The 21,607-nt window shown below is 38.2% G+C and overlaps 1 protein-coding gene across 2 annotated transcripts; it reads left to right on the forward strand.

The window, feature by feature from the left end:
* Window positions 1–7,313: 7,313 nt before the first annotated feature.
* LOC581252 (DNA ligase 3) lies at window positions 7,314–20,481 on the forward strand. Of its 2 annotated transcripts, none has more exons than XM_030986601.1 (17): window positions 7,314–7,496; window positions 8,473–9,088; window positions 9,832–9,948; window positions 10,651–10,884; window positions 11,239–11,345; window positions 11,900–12,031; window positions 12,658–12,815; window positions 13,455–13,623; window positions 13,851–14,075; window positions 14,775–14,914; window positions 15,337–15,626; window positions 16,347–16,564; window positions 17,175–17,321; window positions 17,687–17,965; window positions 18,483–18,587; window positions 19,280–19,441; window positions 20,105–20,481. In XM_030986601.1, exons 2-17 carry the CDS (start codon window positions 8,509–8,511, stop codon window positions 20,189–20,191), a joined length of 3,150 nt encoding a protein of 1,049 aa, XP_030842461.1. In that variant the 5' UTR covers window positions 7,314–7,496; window positions 8,473–8,508; the 3' UTR covers window positions 20,192–20,481. The 2 variants fall into 2 exon arrangements, with proteins under 2 accessions (XP_030842461.1, XP_030842462.1); XM_030986602.1 differs by having other exon boundaries at window positions 8,486–9,088.
* Window positions 20,482–21,607: the final 1,126 nt, after the last annotated feature.

Consider the following 21,607-nt stretch of genomic DNA (forward strand, 5'->3'; position numbering starts at 1 on the left):
TGCTAAAGCCTTGGTAAAACTTTCCAAGGTCCTTTCAAAAAATATATCCCAATGTATCAATCCCGAAACTCCAGTTCATTGTTTTATTGTGCATTGTTTTATTCACATTGAAGATTTCCAGATAATATATGTAAATCACCCAATATTTATGTTTACATATCGTATTTTTCCTGTGTTTGTTTTGCATTTATCATTATATCCGGCCCCCTTGTTGCTACGTGGGCTAGATATCCCACCCCAAATTAAAAACAATGACAATTTCTCACGGCATTTTTTACTTTTAATTGTGTTGCACTATAATGGACCTTATCAGACCTTCTTACCTATCATCATCACCATCACCGTCACCCCCAACATAAAAGTCAATAAATGTTTGATTCATATTCGGATTGCATAACCTCTGTGTACGCTACATGACGCAAAAACCTTCAAGGTCCGAAAGGGTTCAAGCCCCCTATTCCCCCAAAGTCCCAAACAAATCACAATTCAAAAGTGCCCCTCCTCCTTCCTCTCAACCCTCTCTGGGTCCATAAGTCCTACTAAAAGCAACTTTCTACAAACACATTATTGCCATTAAACAATAACTATTTTCTGAAATAGCGAACTCGGTCCTTAATTAAATAACTATGATAATTGGCCTGCTTGGTCTACTTAATGTCTCAGTGGCGTAGCCTGGATAAGATCAGTCGAGGGCACGGTGGTTGGGCAGGATTTCCCACAGGGAAGTCAAATTCTAATAGGATTATATGTGTTTATGTTTTCCCCTTTTTTTTCGTCACTACAGGAGCGGGAGATGTCTCTATATAATTATCAAAGATAACAGGTGAAATACACCTACCTTAAAAAAATAATAAAATGTTCAGGGCCAGGTGTCGCCCCCGCCCCACAGCTACGCCAATATCCTTAGGGTGTCCTCTGTCCAATATTTCCCTTTGCTATAAGAATTTTGTGCATTGCTTAGGCCAAAAGTATACACCCCCCCCCCCATCCCCCCATCCCCGCCAAGCAAAAAAAAATATGAAAGCTCAGTGTTTTTTTAATTCAAATATAGCATTGTAAAGACGATGAACAAATAAGAATAATTAAGGTCAACGTGATTCGCGAGAATGTTCGCTTCCATCTCTTTCTGCTAATTCATGCGAACAGTGGAATCAACCAAGTGAAATCAATTGCGAAATGAACTACATTTTTCATCATTGAGTCCCTAAAGTTTTTAATTCAAATAGCATTGTTAAGACGAAGTACAAATAAGAATAATAATTCAAGGTCAACGTCATTATTGTGAGAATGTTCATTTCCATCTCTCTCTCTCTTTCTCTGCTAATTCATGCGAACAGTGGAATCAACAAGTGAAATCAACTGTGAAATGAACTACATTTTTCATAATAGTAATGTACTACAAGGTCGACGTTAATGGTGAGAATGTTCACTCCCATTTCTCTCTGCTAATTCCTGCGAATTAACAGTGGAATCAACCAAGTGAAATCAACTGTGAAATGAACTACATATTTCATAATAACAAGGTCAACGTTAATCTTCAGAATGTTCACTACAATCTCTCTCTGCTAATTCATGCGAACAGTGGAATCAACAAGTGAAATCAACTGTGAAATGAACTACATTTTTCATCATTGAGTCTCTAAAGACTAAATTACTATTCCATGTCATAATAATAATGATATAATAATTACCATACTGCTACTAGTGATTACCATGTGACGCTACATAAAATAGTTTCTTGCTGTAAAGCAAAGTTTGGCATGCACCCAGTAGATTAAGATCGCGTGCTCCTTCTTGTAATTGAAAGCAAGTCAGAAGAAAATGTTCGAACCAGCGGGATCTACTGAGTGCAAGCCACACATTTCATAACAACAATTAAAACTTATACCAAGTGTCCTCACATTTACACTTTGTTAATTCAAATGCGTTGTAGAGACAACGAACAAATGAGAATAATAATAATAACATCGTCGTCAATGGTGAAAATATCAGGCCTGTGAAAACTATAGGGGTTCGCGGGTTTCGCGCGAGCCCCCCCCCCCCCCCCCCCCCCACCTAAAAGAAAGATATTCAACTTCAATTTGTTTTGAAAATCATTTCAGAAATGTGTCTAAAATTACATCTTCTTTCACATTACGATACAATTTAAAGCCCCACTGTCCTACTTGTAGCTACTTGCTCCCTCTATATAGACAACTTCCCCAATCGGTGCCTATTGGTCCTCCATGATCCTCTTTTTCTTATGTTAGTTGAGAGCTGAGTAAATGAGATAGCCACCTGTCAGTGACCTCGCTGTGTGGTCTTATCACTTCTGGCCCAGTAGTAAGTTGACGGTCTTTAACTGAAATCTTGTCATCAAATTTGTTTGCGCACCACGGCCTAGCATGGTACGACACGGCACCAAATTGCACCAATATAAGTCCAAAAATGCAAAAGCTCCCTATCTTGGGAGGGGGCACCCCCTCCCACACCCTTCCTCCGTTCAGTCACTTCGCTCCCTTGCAATGTCTCACCCTTACCTCTGACACCGAAAAGGTTGTACGGGCTTGATGTACACTTTATCTTTCTCTGTTAATTCATGCGAACAGTGAAATCAACCGAGTGAAATCAACTGTAAAATAAACTACCATGAGTCCCTACAGATTAAATTTCTATTCTATGTCATGGTTCAGATTCAGTTATCAGTTTCCCTTTAAAGGGAAAGTCCACCCCCAAAATAAGTTTGTTTCGATAGAGGCAGAATAATAAGAAAATCAGGTGAGTGAAAGTTTGAGCAAATTCTGAATGAAAATAAGAAAGTTATGAATTATTGAAGTTGTGATCAATCAAATACAAATTGGCAACTCTGTGACTTATTATACGAGCTCTCCTTCATTTGCTTTGTGCATAATATTCCATAAAATCATGTTTTCTTCGTTATTGATGACGGAATATATATTTGTTCCTTGCAGGGGGGATATAGAAACATATTTGCAATTATTATATTTAGGGTGCATGTATGGTTGAAATTTTTCTTGAGGGAAAATGAAAATTTTAGATTTTTTTAGTACTGAGCAAATGGAAGTTGAGCTCGCATTTTACGTCATAGAGTTGCCAATTTGTGTTTGATTGATCACAACTTCAAAAATCCTAACTTCCTTTTTTTTAATCGAAATTTGCTCAAACTTTCACTGACTTGTTTCTCTCATTTTTCTACTCCTATTAAAACTAACTTAATTTCAGGGTGGACTTCCCCTTTAAAGTTTCTTTCATGTTTCACATTTCACATTCATATTCATTACATAAATCATTAGCAATAAACAATGAGAACTATTCTTGCAAACGGTGTTAAAAGACATACAATAATAAGGTCATGAAAGTAAGGCGGTGAGGTCGGGATACTGAATAATTCCTAACTAACAAAATTGGTACGCTGATTTGGGCAACTCATTGACCTGAAGGGGGCGCTAGAGCCATAGAGAAGCCTGGCTGGGTTGATTAAAGGGAAAGTCCACCCTGAAATTAAGTTAGTTTTAATAGGAGTAGAAAAATGAGAGAAACAAGTCAGTGAAAGTTTGAGCAAATTCCGATTAAAAATAAGGAAGTTAGGATTTTTTAAGTTGTGATCAATCAAACACAAATTGGCAACTCTATGACGTAAAATGCGAGCTCAACTTCCATTTGCTTAGTACTAAAAAAATCTAAAATTTTCCTTTTCCCTCAAGAAAAATTTCAACCATACATGCACCCTAAATATAATAATTGCAAATATGTTTCTATACTCCCCCTGCAAGGAACAAATATATATTCCGTCATCAATAACGAAGAAAACATGATTTTATGGAATATTATGCACAAAGCAAATGAAGGAGAGCTCGTATAATACGTCACAGAGTTGCCAATTTGTATTTGATTGATCACAACTTCAATAATTCATAACTTTCTTATTTTCATTCAGAATTTGTTCAAACTTTCACTCACCTGATTTTCTTATTATTCTGCCTCTATCGAAACAAACTTATTTTTGGGGTGGACTTTCCCTTTAATTGTACAGTTATTAGTTTGACTTAGCATTAATTATGTTTCCAAGTATGCCGGGAGCGGGTAAACAACCCCTGGTTTTAAATTCTTGCATTAGATTAAAGTGTTCATTTCGATAAGCACGATGGAAATGAATTCCTGCATTTCCGATAACACGTTAGACAAAAAAACTGTTTTTCCGCGGACCTGACATTCTCGCGAAGAGATAGACTCCTCCCACTTTTGTCGGTGACTAGTTCAAATCACTCTTATCTATTATGCTTTGTCATTGGTCATAGTAATTAATTAAATGTATAACTCCTCTCTTAATTGGTCGGATGACCTAATTAAGGGTTATTTTATATATGCCGTCTTGTAATTGGTTGGCTTCGTAAGGGTCCTCCTGGTTGGCTGGGTATATCATGTGATATCTAAGCCTCTTCGGGTGCCGGAGTATTTAAATGCCATGTGCGGGATTTTGAGGTCAGTTTAGTTGGAGTTTTATTTGAGTTTTAGTTGAGTTTATTTTGGAGTTTATTTCATTCCGTTATCATGTTTAGGATGTGCTGCTAGTTTACTGTCGATAGGGCCGCCCAGCCTCTGAGAGAAGCAGCTTATTTGAAATGTTCTAAAATAATTAATCTTCGTTTGTAACTACTGGAGCTTCGACTGACTTTTATAATTAATCAAGTGGACTTCAACTGTATATCCGAGCTTATTTTGTATTCATTTTATTTCTGAACTTGTCGTCACCAACTCATTAACGTGCCCACCACACAAAGAAGACACATGGTCGGGTAGCTCACGTGTTGTACGTGAGAGTTGAAACCTAAATATTCTCACGTTGAATGAATAGAGTTCGTGTATCTAATTCAGGAGCTTACAAGGGTAAAAAAAAGTGGGGAATTATGGGTTCGATAGGCCAGGGAGATGAGAGTTTAAACTCTCATCTCCCTGGATAGGCTTGAATTGTTAAAGGTAATACAAAGTTTTGAGAAATTTTGAAAATTGGGTGGATGCCCCTGTGGATGAATTATAAGCACTAGCAAATTTAGCCCCTAAAACACTTCTGCTTTCGAGAAAAATTAAATATGAAATTTTGATAAATTTCAAATAGCACCTACGGTCGTACAATGGTAGCTGCGACCATGAATAGTTGTGATATCTTCCAAACGGGAATAGCTAATCGGTCGATTTTAGTCAAGAAACATTATTTTATAGCTCATTAATCAATTTCTTGACCCTGATAGGGAGCTATACAACACAAAGAGTTTATTATTTACAATTTCATAACTTTAGACTCAATTTCAACCGAGACAACGATCACTGAATATTGTAGGATTGCATTATGCTTCCAGTATGTTCATTTGAACCAAATTCATGACCCCATACCAAAACTTTGTATTACCTTTAATTATTTTGATAGCTCGTTTTTGTATAAAAAATTAATGAGGAATTTAGAGCTGTTCCCCCAGGCGAGTATTCCTTATTTAAATAAGGTAAGATTAGTACTATAGAGTTCAAGGTAAGCAAGACATGGATAGGAAATGTGATTTTAAGTAAACCGATGACACCTGTATTTCCCGATATAAGCTAGTATGCTAATTGCATTATCTGTACCAAATCACTCGAGTCTCAAATGCTTATAATTTCCTCCCCCAACTATGAAACATCGGAGTCAGGCAATTCATGAAAGGTCTAGAAAAAAAGGGGCGGGGTCACAAGGCATGTGCGGCATGTGTCATCTGTCGTACCCCATGTTTTTTTGTATTATTTTTGTGGTAAGTAGCATTTTTTTTGTTGGCCCAATTTTTAGGCAATATTTTGCGCCGACTCAGCCAGCCGCTGAATAAGCGGGGGGGGGGGGGGGGGTCCAATTTGTTAGGAAATATCGTCCTTGTTTTCATGAAGTGACGGTAGTGAGGAAAATCGTAACGCAAAGTGAATGCAATTTTTTTTCACTACCGTCACTTCGTGAAAACAGCGACGATATGTTGAAAATGTAGTCAAATTATGATAACAAAGCTAAAAATATGCCAGAATTTTGCTAAAAAACAGCCAAATAATGCCAGGCATATTGCCAAATGCTATAAGGGTCAAAATTATGCCGGATTCGAACGTTGATTGACTTGTCGTCCATCTAAGCGAACCAGTTAATAGCAGTGCTGCAATGTGGTCCTGTGGATAGCAAACATCCTCGGTTCGACTCCCAGCTATACGCCCCTTTGCCCCATGTTTTTTGTATTATTTTTTCTTCACCACTTTATTCATGTTTTGAATGGTCCATCTCTTTTTTTAAGGGGACACCCCCCCCCCCCCCACTTCCTCAACACAGGAGAAAATAACATGAGATACTCTAACAATTAGCGACTCTCCATCTTTGGAGTTCTTAATTATTGCTGTTATTGTTGTCGATGTAAGGGAAAGGGTTCCAAAGCACAATTATGATTGATTGATTGATATTTATTCGACAAGCTTCCAACATACAACAGTATACAATAATAACAGATCAAAAATAAGTCAGTTTGAACAGGATAATCCACGAAAGCTCAAGAGCTTATTTCCATATATGTCAATGGATTCTTAAAAAAGGAAAACATGGACTAATTGCAGGGGGGAGCAGTGTAGAAAAAAACTATCGGGATTTAAAAGGGGCTGTATTTCAAAACCAAAAAAACCTGTGTTGGTCTTGATATTTATTTAAACTAGTACTTTACCATATTAAAGTATTTTATAGACTGTTTGTTTAAAACTTAAACATTTACTTTAAAAGCTTGACATCCCAATGATTTTTTTAAATTTTTATGGAAAAATATTTATTTAAAAAAAATAAAAAAAATAAGAAGAATATATATATATTTTTTTAAATGGGGGGGGGGGGGGGACACAAAACACACACAAAATGAAATTTAAAAACAAAAAACAAATCCGCCCGCCCGCCCCAAAGCAATCGCGGACAACCAAGTGATTTTTTAATTTTTTTAGGCCTAATAAGCGCAATGCTCACAGCTGCACCTTGACGTCTGTCTTCGCGTATCTCCGTTCATTGCACGATCAACAATGTACTATATTTCGCGCACATGCCTTCATTACGCGCACCGTAGAAACTCGGGCGATCGAAGATGGCTGTTGTGTCTAATAAGCCACTACTGGTATTAGGGGAGCGGTAACTGGGCAGGGTACGGGTACATAAAATCTGCACTCTCTGATCTGCAAACTGTGCTTGCATGCTGCGACTTGAATTGCATGCACGTACGTAGCTAGTACAATAATTACGCATGTGGCAAATAACGTAATGCGCTATTATTATTCGGCTGGGTAATAATGTACGCTCGTTTGGCCTGGCAAGATCGGACATGTATCCACCTAATTTACCGGTTGCACTGATGTCCATTTGGGTATAAATTTACCCCCATTACTAAAGTGGAGAACACATCAGTTTTGCATGGACTTCAGAGACAAAGTGCTGTCCGAGCTCTGAGAGATTCATATCTCACGTAAGTTTTCTGTCAATAAATCGGCGTCGGAGCTCGAGTAAGCAAAATGCAAGATTCAACTAGCTAGCTCAGCTCGCGCTCACCGTCACATATGCATGATGTTGATATCAGAAATATGTGCAACTTTCATGACTTTTGCATAAAGATCTAGCCTATCTACAATAATTTTTGTAGATCTATGCTTTATGATTGAAGAGTGAAATTCACAATGAAACCAACTAGATGAAATTGTGTAGCATGAAGTCTGACTGTTGATAAAAATGCTAATCATTTAGAGGTGTAGGCCCTAGGCCTAGCCTAATAATTTATAATACAAGGTCACTGTTTTAGTGTTTACTAGTTTTGGTTAAGCTAGCCTACTGGTTACTAGTAGGCCTGGCCTAGGCTGCTCCATTCTATTCTGATCATTAGTGATATTATCGATAATGTTCAATTGAAATTGAATGTTGATCATTGATTTTGACATGATCTAACCAGTATTAATTATTATAAGTTGAGACTAATTTAGGCATGTGGTGTGCACAATTGCACAACGATATAGCTAGAAAAATCTACTTTGAAATTTAACTGTTTTTGTGCAGTAAATTGAACATTCAATTCAAGTTTGAGATGAGCTAGACGAGAAATCACAACACCAGTGCTGTAATTGTAAAGCTCTAAAGTTATAAACGACTACAAATATGTCTGTAGATGTAAAACTAAAAAGTGCTCTAGAAATCTATAAAGTATAAATCCATAAATGTGCACGTCTCATCATGAAGTCTTTAAGAACTTGTGAGTTCCAGCTTGCTACAAATGTACATGTTACATGATACATAGACCTAGTCTAGAATTACTTATGGTTGATGTTTGTTTTATTGGTGCAGTTTATTGTTGGTAATGAATAATGGTAATCATTTTTTTTTTTTTTTTGGAGGGGTGGGGAGAGAAATATTATTTATATATTTAAACCAATGCTTGTCATTTTTCTTTGCAGCATTTGCCCACAGTGTTTCCCAAGTGTAGTGAATCTATGAGATTTAAGGTCTACACAGCATTTAATCTTGGTTGGAGCAGCTTGCAAAGAACGTTTGTGAGGCCTGAGCAGCAACATCTTAAGCATTACACTTCGGCCTACCGGGATGCCAAGTGTCCTTCTGATAGTGGCTTAGGTAGACGTGGTACTGCATTACCAAAGTCTTATCTAGGAAATACACTCTCATCCAAATTTGAAACTGAACATAAAGGGGGTATAGTCTTTTTTCAATCCTTTTTAAACCCTACTGCCCTTTCTTCTACTTTGGGAAAGACATTTGCTTCAGTAATGGATGACGAGAAATCCTTCATGGTAGACTATGCACGGCTTGGGACGTCAAAATGCAAGAAATGCAAGCAGGGGATCGAGAAGAAGTCGCCTAGGATCGCCAAGCTCTCAACGAATCCTTTCAGCGATGACGGAAGCATGATGAAGAATTATTTCCACATCAACTGTGTGTTTGAGACGTTCGTCCGGGCGAGAGCTACGACGAAGAAGATCGAGGACCCGAGCGACTTGGATGGGTTTGAGAAGATGGAGGAAGAAGAAAAGAAGTTGATCAGGAAGAATATTGAAGGTAAGAGAATGTAGTTTTAATTTCTATTTGAAAGAAATTGTGTATTATTGATATCATTATTGAAACAAACAGTGCAATTATTAATTGATATAGAAGATGGAAAAAATCCAATTGCATTCCAGTTCAGTTGCAGGCATGTAACAGTTGCCAGGGCTAGTTTATTACCCATTGTTTTTTACTCCTCTATCAATCTTTTGCTTTTCTGCTCAGTTACACATACATGTACCTGTAGTTACCATCTAACTCTCATTCTCTTTCTCTTTCTTTTTGCTTCTACATGTCTTCTCTGTTTCTATCTCACTTCCCGCCATTTCCGCAACCGTCTCTTGTTTTGTGAGAAACTGAAAATATCTGCACAGAAGATATTCAGTGCCAAAAATTGTCACTTTTTGAAAATTGGAATCTTTCCATATTTCCTCTTAACTTCTTAAGACATCCTATTCTATTTCTGTCACATGCCCTCTCCTTGTATCATATATTGCATCGATAATTGATATATATTTCCTTCTCTCTCTCTCTCTCTCTCTGTCCCATCTCTGTGTCTGGTTCCCTCTCTCTCTCTCTCTCCCTCCCTCACTCCCTCCCTCCCTCCCTCCCTCCCTCTCCCCCTCCCCCTCTTTCTCTGTGTCCCTCTCTCTTCCTCAATCTCGCTCTCTCTCTTTATTGCTTTCTTGCTTTATTTCACCCTTCCATAATGATATTGCATTATTTCTCACTAATTTCTACTGACTTTCCTCTTACAGAACTGTTATCAAGAGTCAAGACACCCAAGAAAACACCAGCCAAAAAAAAAGCCACAGTACAAAGCGTCCTCTCACCGGGCGGACAAGTTGTATCCTCGTCTAAACAACCGAAACCCAGTAAGTCCTCAACTTTGAAGATAAAGTTTATTTATGGTCATGCGATTGCATGACCTAAAGAAAGCAGAAGCAATCGGGAAATGTTGATCATGTACGACATGAAAATTGATGTCTGCCTTCAAGTCTAAGGAAATATCAAATGGAAAGAAATTGACTTGCTGAAAATCACATGCATTGCACATAGGGTATACATGTATATGGGACTACACACAGATGTATTTTGACAGTTTGCTCCAAACTTTTAAGCTCTTCCTCATCGTATTTCAAATATGAAACCATTTGAAGAGAAGTCCTCAGGGAATAATTTGTTAATGAGCTAATGATTCTGTATGACTTCAAACATGTTCCATTAAATTCTCTGATTACAGTACAAAATAGCAAGATATGCTAAAAGAAAAGAATTGCTTAGCAGAGTATCATTAATGCTTTGTGCTCACAATCCCTCATTAATTGACTTTTAAGAGGGAATCCTTAATTGACAAAAAAATAAACAGCATCAGTGTGTAAATTATACTTGAGCATTGTCTCACCGAAAGCTGTTACAAAGCAGGAAACGATCTGTGGATATTATATATTAAAGTAAACTCCAGGAAGTATACAACGCCTTCATTGCATGTATCAAATTGTAGATTTTTTAAATCTTTGTCTTAATATAAAATCGCTGTTTCCTGTTAATTTCAACTTTGTCTTCCATGATTACAGGTACAAGTCAACCCTCCTCCTCTCATCACACATCAGCAGCAGCATCGTCCTCCTCATCCACCCCCTCACCCACCCCCTCTAAGACCTCCTACCAGGGGGACGGCAGTGACCCCAAGCATCCAGACAATTCATTCCGAGAGTACCGCAAGCTCTGTGCCCGCATCGCCGACATCTCCGGCCACCATGCTAAAACCAAAGTCGTTGCCGCGTACCTCAAGCGTGGCGCTGATGGAGGTGAGTCCAAAGAGTGTAAATGGTTAGATTGTAAAGAACTTTGATCAAAGGATTAGATGATAACTCGTTGTTTTGTACTTTGATTTCTGATAATGAATTCACAATAGTTGAAAACAATGATTATGAGACTGATTACAACTTGGTTATTCACTTTGATTCCCCCCTTACTATGATGGAAAATGTCAACCTTCACTTTTCTAAAACAGCACTACTAGGACGTATTCATGCAAAATTGAGAAAGCAATCAGAATCTCGGAAGAAAATAAATAAAATGAACGCGACTCTCTTGTCCAAGGGACTTTCCAACAGGATCTCCTAATACTGATATCACATCTTGTGCTTTACTTACTTTAGATACATTCAGTGGGGATCCGTACCTTGTTCTCAAGTTGCTTCTACCCGGCGTAGTGAAGAGAGTCTACAATATCAACAGCAAACAACTGGTTAAGCTTTTCAGTCAGGTATGAACTTCTTTTTTTCTTTTCTTAAAGTGATGGCTGTTGATGGTGCTTAGTGAATGGTTTGCTGGGCATCTCCATTTTGTAACTAGTGTGGGTTGTATGCTACAATCAGTTGCTGGAGCAAATGTGTGCCTTGCACGTATCGCATTTGCAAAATATCAGTGCCCAGTGAGATAATCGAAGGCAGCTTATGGCAATCCGACAATTAGTGTTTATTAATTGAAGTGATATTTCAAACAAATGCTTGATCATTATTCACTCTTGCTGGCTAGCTCTTCTTCTTGTTGATTCAAAGATTACTTTTCACCTAGAATTGTTTTGCTGTTGTGAGTCGCTGAAATACTGTATTTTAATGCAGCCCAATGTAGTTCAGGGGCTAACAAGTATAAACATTACAAAACTTGCTGTTGATTACCACTTTGATGAAAAGACTCCCTAGCCAGAAAAATGGTGCTGCATCAATTCAACTTGAAATTTTCTATAGAAATCATCATTTCCAAATAATGAATCATTCATACTATGGAGTCTATTTATACATTTTATTTATTCTTTAGATATTTGGAACAGACCTGGATGAGATGGTTACTGACCTAGAGCAAGGAGATGTCTCAGAGACGGTGAGGAAGTTTTACGAGGAGAGCAAACACACGCCCCCGATCAAGAAGAGTGTTCTCAGTATCTACGATGTAAGTTGATTGCAATATACCTCAAGAACTCATATTGAGAGATAAAGAGTGGCCTTGATTCATAAAATTTGTTTCAAATTGCAAGGTGCAGTAATGAACATAAACCATTGCATTTGATCGACTGTGAGCAAAGCTTCTACAGAAATGAGACACTTGTTACTGACGAAGCATTATCTCCCTCCTTATTGAATGTCCCATGTGGTTTGAAAAACCCAAAGTGAATTGTTGTATATCATTGCCTTGACCCTGCTGCACAAAACTTACCATCGATGGTAAATTTGCCATCAATGGTAGCTACCATGGAAACCTTGATTTTGATTGGCTGTTGAGCCCTGTTACCATGGTAGTTGGCATTGATGGCAAAGTTACCATCAATGGTAAGTTTTATGCAACAGGCCCCTGGTCTTTATTTGATACCAAAATATAGAATTATGAACTGTGAATTAAGGTGACATGAACAGTTTTTGTATAGAAATTAAGTTGTAAACAGCCATGGGAGGGGATCTCTCTTTTGCTACTGGTATAGTAAAGCTAAACAAAGCTTCCACAAGTAAAAAAAAAAGTGTTTATCTTTTTTACTCTTTACATATCTGATACATTTTTCCTAATTGATACACTTCCTTTAGGTGGACAAGTTTCTAGACAACATGTCCATGATGACAAAGGAACTCGAACAGCAGAGGGAGCTTGCCAAGATCACCGGCAAATGTACGGCCAACGACCTCAAGATGGTGGTCCGTCTTCTGAAACACGACCTTCGCATCAGCTCTGGAGCAAAGCACATGTGAGTAGAACTTAGGGAGAGCCATTTTATAGGATTATCTGAAAATTTCTTTGGCAACAATTGCTCCTGTCAAAGATTAGGGTTAAGGTAAGGTTTAAGATTAGGTATAGTCTTGGGTTGAGCATTGAAGTTAGAAAATTTAGTTAGTGAAAGAAATTATCATACATGTAGGAGCATACATGTATGTCTTCATTAAAATCATTTATTGTTTGGTGTTACACCAGGATCACTATAGTCAGATGGTTAATTTTGGTGGCTTTTAATTTGAAAATTGTTAGATTAAATCTCAGCCTGGCGCTTATAGACCTTCACAGGTGATTTTGAGCTGTGGTGATGATGGAAAATATTAATTTTGTTAATTCAGACCAAAGTAGTTGTCTTGTGAGTCATTAAAGCCTGTCCGCACTAGTTTGGCCAGGAGGGATTAGACCACCCTGGAAGGTCACTGACAGGTGGTTATCTCATCGAATCAGCTCTCATTAAACATAAGAAAAAGAGGATCAGGGGGGACCAACAGGCACCGATTGGGGAAGTTTTCTATATAGAGGGAGCAAGTAGCTACAAGTAGGACAGTGGGGCTTTAAAAAATATAATTAATAACAATTCTTTGACTGTGATTCACTCATTCCTCATCACCAGACTTGACGCTCTGGACCCCAACGCATATGAGGCCTTCCAAGCCTCAAGGGATCTCCTGGATGTCGTCAGTCGTGTCCTCGCCAACCAGAAGGCCAGCAACGGAGTGCCGGGCATGACAAAGAAGCTGAGTGTCAGGGCCGCTCTCATGACACCAGTCTTACCCATGCTGGTGAGTATCACGTGACTCCTGGGGGGGGGGGGGGCATTTCACAAAACTTGTCATCAGTGACAATTGACAGTTTTTGTTATAAGCTACCAAAATCCTTGCTTCTGATTGGCTATCAGCAGATTTGTCACCGACTTTTGTCACTTTTCATTGAAAAGTGGCTTTGTGAAACGGGTCCCTGGTTCATAGGATGCATTTATACTCTATTCTGTCTCTCCGTTTCTCACCAGGCTGAGGCTTGTAAGTCAGTCGAGATGGGCATGAGGAAGTGCCCCAACGGCATGTACGCGGAGATCAAGTATGACGGTGAGAGAGTACAGATCCACAAGCAAGGGGACAACTTTCAGTACTTCAGCCGGTCCTTGAAACCAGTCCTGCCTCACAAGGTGACCCACATCAAGGACTGGATCCCAAAGGCCTGTCCCCATGGCAACAGTCTCATTCTGGACAGTGAGGTAAGAGTGGATGTTTCCAGGGATGCCAGTTTTCAGGCCCTGGCGAGTTATTTTCATACCATAGTTTGAGCTTTTTTGTGTACAAACTAGCTCATTCTAGGTGATTTTCAGGCCCTCTGATCAATTCTAACTGGCATCCATGTGTTTTTCTTTGACGTTTCTGAGAAGCATGCTTCAATGGCATTTGCTCTTTTCGGTATACATTGTACATCCTACCTAGCTGAAGTCCTTATTTTCTGACTTCTGCTCTGGACCGATTACTATACCTTTGTCTAGCCTGAATCCTAATCTCAAACTCGATTGCACCCTTAACTCTATCCCTAACTCCAACCCTTGACCTTTGATCATGTCTAGTCTGGAGCAATTGTCGCCAGAGCAAATGTTGGGTCTCTTTCTCTTCATTTTTTGTTATTTCAAAATTCCATATACTTTTAAATATGAGATGCTATGATAATTGGCTACCTAAGTCTCTTGATTAAGTTGATTGGATACTGAAGATGAATCTTTCTTTCAGTTGTGTAAGCATTAATGGCAGTGAGATCAGATATATGCAAAGAAAAAATAATCTGCACACATGAGCAACTAGGTGAAATTTTGTAATTTGGGGGTCTGCAATAAGATTTTATGTTCTTGGTGCCTGTTAGTGTCAAGCCGTGGATATTCCATTTTAATTTTTAACATCCACCCTCTTGTGCTTAGATCTTGATGGTTGACAAAGATGGTAAGATCCTGCCGTTTGGAACCCTTGGTGTCCACAAGAAATCGGCCTTCCAGGATGCCAACGTTTGTCTCTTTGTCTTTGATTGTCTTCACTTCAACGGAGAAGACCTTATGGACAAGTGAGTTTTCACACATCGTGCTTCTTCATCTGTTTTGTTTAATGCTTGATAAATAACTTCTATCCTGTTTGATATTACCATGACTAGGATCACTTCTCTTGGGGAAATAATGAACTATATGAACAAAATTCATCTATGTGTACAGTCGATGCCATCCTTCAAACAGATTATGCTTTTGGGTATATGTGTACATGTGATATTGGTGGGAATAACATGATGTTGCAAACATTTAAATTAGATAAATTAAGAGGGGGGGAGGGGGATGGGTGAGTGGTATAGTATAATTGTAGTAAGATCATGGTATCACCCACCCCCCCCAAAAAAAAAAAACAAAACAAAACAAAACAATAACAACAAACAAATCAAGAGTGAAATGAGTCTGTTAACACATCTTATTTTTATCCTCCCCAAACCCTTCATAGGCCTCTCAAGACAAGGAGAAAGATCCTTGAGGAGAACCTAGACGAGATCCCCAACCGCATCATGCTGTCCGAGTCCAAGTTTGTCACCAAGACCCGGCAGCTCTCTGGCCTCATCGCGGACGTCATCCGGGAAGGTCTTGAGGGTCTGGTCCTCAAGGATGTCCAGAGCTTGTACGAGCCGGGCAAACGCCACTGGCTCAAGGTCAAGAAGGACTACCTCAAGGAAGGTTCCATGGCGGACTCTGCCGATCTCCTGGTGCTGGGAGCGTTCTACGGCACTGGGACCAAAGGTGAGAGGGCGCCCTCTGTGGGCCATCTCATATAGGCCTTGTTCTCTTGTGATATGGTGAAATGTCTCTAAAAAACCCGGCATGACAAATGATCAGGCATTCGCTGAGTGCCCTTCACGTTTCTGTATCTTTTATTTTTTTTTTTATTTATTCACCACTTTCATAAAAACATACAAAGGCAAAGAATACAATTGAATAATTTCTTGCAAACATAGATAAACCAATAAAGTGGAAAATACACTAAAGGAAATTACGTAGTGGTTGGATCTTCAAAAAAGTTACAAAAACTTATAGGTAGATGATCCTAAAAATGTACACACAAAAAAAAAAAAACAGGGACAAAGAAAATACAATAATACAATGGTAATTACACACATAAAAAATTGTGTTTGTTAAATTTTACATATGTTAAATTTTATAGAGTACATATAAGCATTTAGAATTACTCCATTTTGTGGCGTCGTGATAGATTTGATTACGTTGAGCAGTTTGTTGACTTTATTCTTGTCAGGGCTCTTATCCTTTTTTGTCCTTTTTGACATTTCTTATTTTCTCCAGTTATCATTTTCTGTATAATGCCTATTGTTATGTTTATGCCAAAATACAATAAATCAACAACTACTCTAATCTATAACATCATTTATGAATGGACTACTGGATTAATTTCAATAGCCTAAAGACTAATCCAGCTACAATTTCTTTCTCTTTTTAAAACCTTAGGTGGCATGATGTCAGTCTTCTTGATGGGTGTGTACGACCCGCACTCTGACTCGTTCCGCACCGTCACCAAGTGTGGCAACGGTCTGGATGATAATACGATGGAAAAGGTCAACCGTGATCTGGACATGGTCAAGATTAGTAAGGACAGTAGCAAGGTGCCGTCATGGTTACGAGTCAATAAGACCCTGGTGCCGGACTTTGTCATCAGAGAGCCCAAGGTAAAAATTAATTGGTGGCAGGGAATCACTGATAATTGTTTACCTCCCTGCAAGGTCACTGACAGGTGGTTATCTCATCAAATCGGCTCTCAATTATTGTAAAATAAGAAAAAGGGGCTCGTGGGGGACCAACAGGCACTGATTAGGCATTATTTGCTATATAGAGGGCGCAAGTAGCTATAAGTGGTGCAGTAGGGCTTTAAAGAGTGTGTTCCAGTTGCTTTAAAGGGAAGGTCTCGATTACGACTTGATTTGAGGGGAAGCAGAAAAATTGTGAATTTGAAAATAGAAATGGATGAAAGTCAATACAAAACAAGCGATTGTTAAATTGGCAATTTGGAATTGTGTGTATGTGTATGTCTTCAAGGACCAATTGCCAAGGAAACTTTGAGGGCAAGTCTAGATTCAGTGAGATATTTGTATTCAACATTCAACATTAGTGTCGTATTTCTGCTGTCAAATGTTATAAATAATTGCGAGATGTAACTAGTATTTGTTTAAAATCATAAATGCCTTTCTTTAGATAATCTATCAGAAGAAAGGCAAATCATTTCTATGAAAAACGTTGTAGCCACGTGTTATTTTAAGATAAAATTTGTATTTTCTACAGAAAGCGCCAGTGTGGGAGATCATTGGAGCAGAGTTCACTCAATCAGAAACTCACACAGCAGGAGGCATCTCCATCAGGTTTCCTAGAGTGACACGTATCCGTGACGATAAAGACTTTGAGACGGCAACTGATCTACCGAGATTGAGGGTAAGTCCAGGACCAGGTCTAAGTCTCCTGATGATTGATTGAGCGAATAAGATCACCTTGTCATTCAGAGGTTTTCACAACAGAAGAACTAGTCGTGCATCCTCATTTTTGAGGACCAAATGCTCTGACTGGTCCTTAAAAATGAAGGCCCACAGTACCCTGCAATTGGGGTTTTGATATTGATATGACTACTTGGACCCTCAATCAGGTCACTTTCACCCTATTTCACATATAATATCGCACTTTCATTCCAAATGAGACTGCAGCTGGATTGCACAACGTGTGGTGGCCTTCATATGACCCAAATTTCGACATCCATTCATTAAATTTTTTACAAGTTTATTATTTATTTTACTTTAACACAGACACTATTCAAGAAATCCAAGGAGAGTACTGATGTGAGTGCAATACTAGGTGTCCAATCCTCCCCGTCCAAGGTGTCTGCAAAGAGGAAGAAGGACGACGATGATGACGACGATGACGAGGAGGAGATCACAGGATTCAGCTTTGGGAAGGGTGGAGGAACAGGAGCTAGCACCTCAGCCAAAGGGGCCAGCCCAGCCAAGAAGGCAGCGGAGAGTCCGGCCAAGAAAGTGAAGAATGAGAGGAACGGCAACAACAGCAATTCACCAAGCCCAAGAAAGGTAGGTCTTCCACGAATCAAATCTTCTCCTAGTAATAATCTGATTTGATTATCTATATATTTGGCCCATTCCAAAGCTACAATTGATTTGATATCATATACAGTTCTTGGTATTAGTGATTTATGATTGTAAATTGTGATGAAAAGTAACATTTTACATGATAATTTGATTATTATCTTCAAAAACAATCAACAGATATACTCAAATCTTTACATGTGGTGGGATAATGTATGAGACATTGGATATGCTAGGAACGCAAGGGCAAAATGGGTCAATGTTTGAAATACCTTTCTTATCAATAATAATAATAAATAATAACACATTGTATTTCTAGAGCACTTAATACAATGTTTCTAAGCGCTTTACAAAAAATGGCGGTTCTCAGATAATAGTACATTCGATATCATATTTACCAGCTATAATTAATATATACTTATCAACTTACATTAGTTTAAAATACACATAGAATACAATTAATGTATGTTAAGCAAATCCTCTTTCTCTATAATTCTATTAGGAGAAGACAATGTGCAAGTATGGACCTGATTGCTACCAGAAGAGTAAAGATCATGTGGAGAAATTCAGACACACCGGCTCACCCTCAAAACAAAGTCCATCTAAGGTATGCTTTAATCAAGACGTCTTTTATTATCCCATTTCCTACAGGAACTGGATGTGCCATGTATTGCCCCTTTGGGAATGACAGAATCTCAGAGGTGATAGGTTAACATTGATGTGTATTACCTGGAACGGTACACCAGAGTTGAATTAGGAGTGATCAGAAAGGACAAAAGAAATTAGTGGTGTGTCATCACAAAGCTAACTTTGTTACAATTTTTGAGATTGGTAGAAATAGGAAATTTGTTTGGTGTTAAAAGTGTGTTTTTCATGGTTTTATCTGACTCAGAATCAGTGTTATTAATTAGACCTTCCCTCTGGCTGATTGACATTTTTTACAAGAAAAGCGAAATGAGTAGCATGAGTACTTAGAAGTATCCGTTGTTGTAATGAGGGATAATTGTATCAATATTTTTGCTTCTTGAAGGGAGCATACATTGTTATTGTGGTAGACTAGAACTGTTGCAAAACATAATTGTTTATGGTTTATCTGCTTTTGCAACAATTAATGTATACATAATCTATCAATGTATTTGTAGAAATGGTATCATGCACACCTTACATGTGAAGTAGTTCGTCAACAGCTTCATGGAAGAAACATCGGTTCATTTGAAAGATTAATTGCATAGAAAAAAAAATCTTTTAAAATGATATACGTGCTTGATATACCAATGTTTGTTTTATCCTTTGGAACAGGGTTTACCCAACGTGTTCACAGGCATGGTCATGTACATCCCTGAGGGAGTGAAAGATTACGAGAAGCTGCAGCGATTTGTGATTGCCTACGATGGAGATGTCATCGACGAAGCATCCAAATCCCAAGCCACCCACATCGTAGGTGATGCAAAAACATCCGACGTAAGAAAGATTTTATTACTCTTCGGTTATTAACTCTTTCAGGGAAAAAATTAATATTTATTTTTCGGGGGCTACTTTTCAAACTTACCTGCAAGAAATTAACACTCTTAAATTTGTTTTGCATTAAACTCTATGCAGATATACAGGGGCTCTTTTCTGATTTTCGGGGGCTGTTTTTGGCATTTCGGGGGCTATTTCGCCCCGATCCCCCGTGTATTTTGTATTTTTTTCACTGAACTCTTTGTTGCTTTTTCTTCTTCCATTCCCAATATCTTTTCTCTTTCTCTTTTATTTATATATGTGTTTGTGTTTTGTCCTCTCTATATATCTCACATCATGTCATGCCCATTGGAGGTTGGGGGGGGGGGGGCAAAATAGCTGCACCCCCCCCCCCCTTCTGAATGAGAGGAAAGGTGGGGAAAAAGAAAAGATCAAAAACAATTTTGGTTTTGCTTTCTCCACTCCATCCTAGCCCCATAATCTCTGGCCTTACTCCCCAAATCTTATGGACAGGAATACAAAAATTCACATCAGTCATACTTCCCTGAATACTTTGAACAAAAACTTCTGAGTTTGCATTTTAGATTCTGATTATTGATGTCACCTCATTACTTCTCCCGATTACCATCTTGCAATATCTTTTCTCTTTCGTGTGCAATGCAGAAGAATGATAGCAGTTCTTCAGCTGAGAATGTGACTTCAGACTGGCTGTGGCAGTGTATCAGGATGAAGAAACTAGTACCAGTCTAAGTTAGAATGGTAACTCACATTGGTTATGGTGTGCTTTGCTGGACAAGAACCCAAGACTGGTGACCAAATCTTGAATGTTGAAGGCTGATACCTATCTACAGAGCTGTTGGTCATTGTATGATACTTGCCAGTCTTATGCAAGAGCCAGTGACTGGTGACCAACATTTAGATGTAATAGGCATGATAAATGCTTATAGCCAGTGATTAATAAATAATGATTACCAGTCTGGGTCAAGCGTCATAAAATGATGACCAAACTTTGAACGTTGGAGACTGATATAGATTGCCATTGATTAATTAATGTAAGATATTTACCAGTCTGAAAAAGGAACAAAGTATGCAAGGATATATGGCTGTTCAGAAAATGTTGAAATAAACGTATTGATCAAGTACTTGAGTAGATTCTGTAAAATTATGAATTTGATTTTTTCAAATAGTTCCGGCTCTTTCATGCAATATAGTCCCTCTACTTTACATAGTAAGAGCACTGTACATTTAATAGAGCTCACTATGGTGTACTTTATCCTTATGTGTAATATACATTATGTCACATTGTTGGGTTTATGTTAAAAGAATTGGATTTCTATAATCAAGTCTTTCTTCCTACATCAGCTTGTGGTATTGGCCAGTCTCTTTTTAGCTGTGCCATACATTAGGCCTAACAAAAACAGATGTTGTATTGCCTTTAAGTGCCAAAACATGGGTCGGTCGGTCAGATTTTCTTTCTTTTTTAAAAACTTTTTGTTTGTTATACTACCTCTTTGGGCTGATATCTCTCCGTTTTGAATACTTTAATACATTTTTTAAATCTAAAAAACGGTAAAAAAAAAAAACCTTGTGTAGATTTCACTATTTTGGGGGCAATACCATATTTTTTTTATAGGCCTTTTGTATTAACACATTTATAAATCTTTGAAATTATGCCTTACTTTTCAATGAACTTGAATCATGATATGATCAATTATGCAGTGTATTTTTGCCAAAATTTATTTTTCTATAGAACAACAAAGGATGTACATGAATTCTTATAGCGATGAAACCTCGGTCATTTCTCTCTTTTTTCTACTGTTGAACTTGAAGTGTAGCTTGTGCTGTGAGTGAAAATCAATTGTGTGTAGATGTCATTTTGTACAAATTCATGTGTATACAGTATACAAGCCAGTGTTCTTGTTTCGTATGAATTCAGTTAAAAAAATTATTTGTAAATCCTCTTATAGTGGTCTACTGGTCACCCTCATAGGTAGGTCAGCTAAATCAAGTCATTCTTAAATACCCCAGTTACACCAACAAGACTGAAAGGTAGCCGCAGACTGATCAGAAAATTAAACTCCACCGAATGGCCGAGAATCAGTCAGTGTAGAAATAATTTGGAATCGGCTTAGCAGTATGACTGAAGCATATTACTAGAAAATGTGT

This window comes from Strongylocentrotus purpuratus, unplaced genomic scaffold (genome assembly GCF_000002235.5).
Source record: "Strongylocentrotus purpuratus isolate Spur 01 unplaced genomic scaffold, Spur_5.0 spur5_scaffold_16, whole genome shotgun sequence".
In the NCBI taxonomy this organism is placed as follows: Eukaryota; Metazoa; Echinodermata; class Echinoidea; order Camarodonta; family Strongylocentrotidae; genus Strongylocentrotus; species Strongylocentrotus purpuratus.

Excerpts from the sequence above, each read along its gene's own strand:
- LOC581252 (XM_030986601.1), top strand. The coding sequence starts at position 8,509 with ATGAGATTTAAGGTCTACACAGCATTTAATCTTGGTTGGAGCAGCTTG. Across the intron at positions 10,885-11,238 it reads CAAGCGTGGCGCTGATGGAG|ATACATTCAGTGGGGATCCG; the intron begins GTGAGTCCAAAG and ends TACTTACTTTAG. Across the intron at positions 13,624-13,850 it reads CACCAGTCTTACCCATGCTG|GCTGAGGCTTGTAAGTCAGT; the intron begins GTGAGTATCACG and ends GTTTCTCACCAG.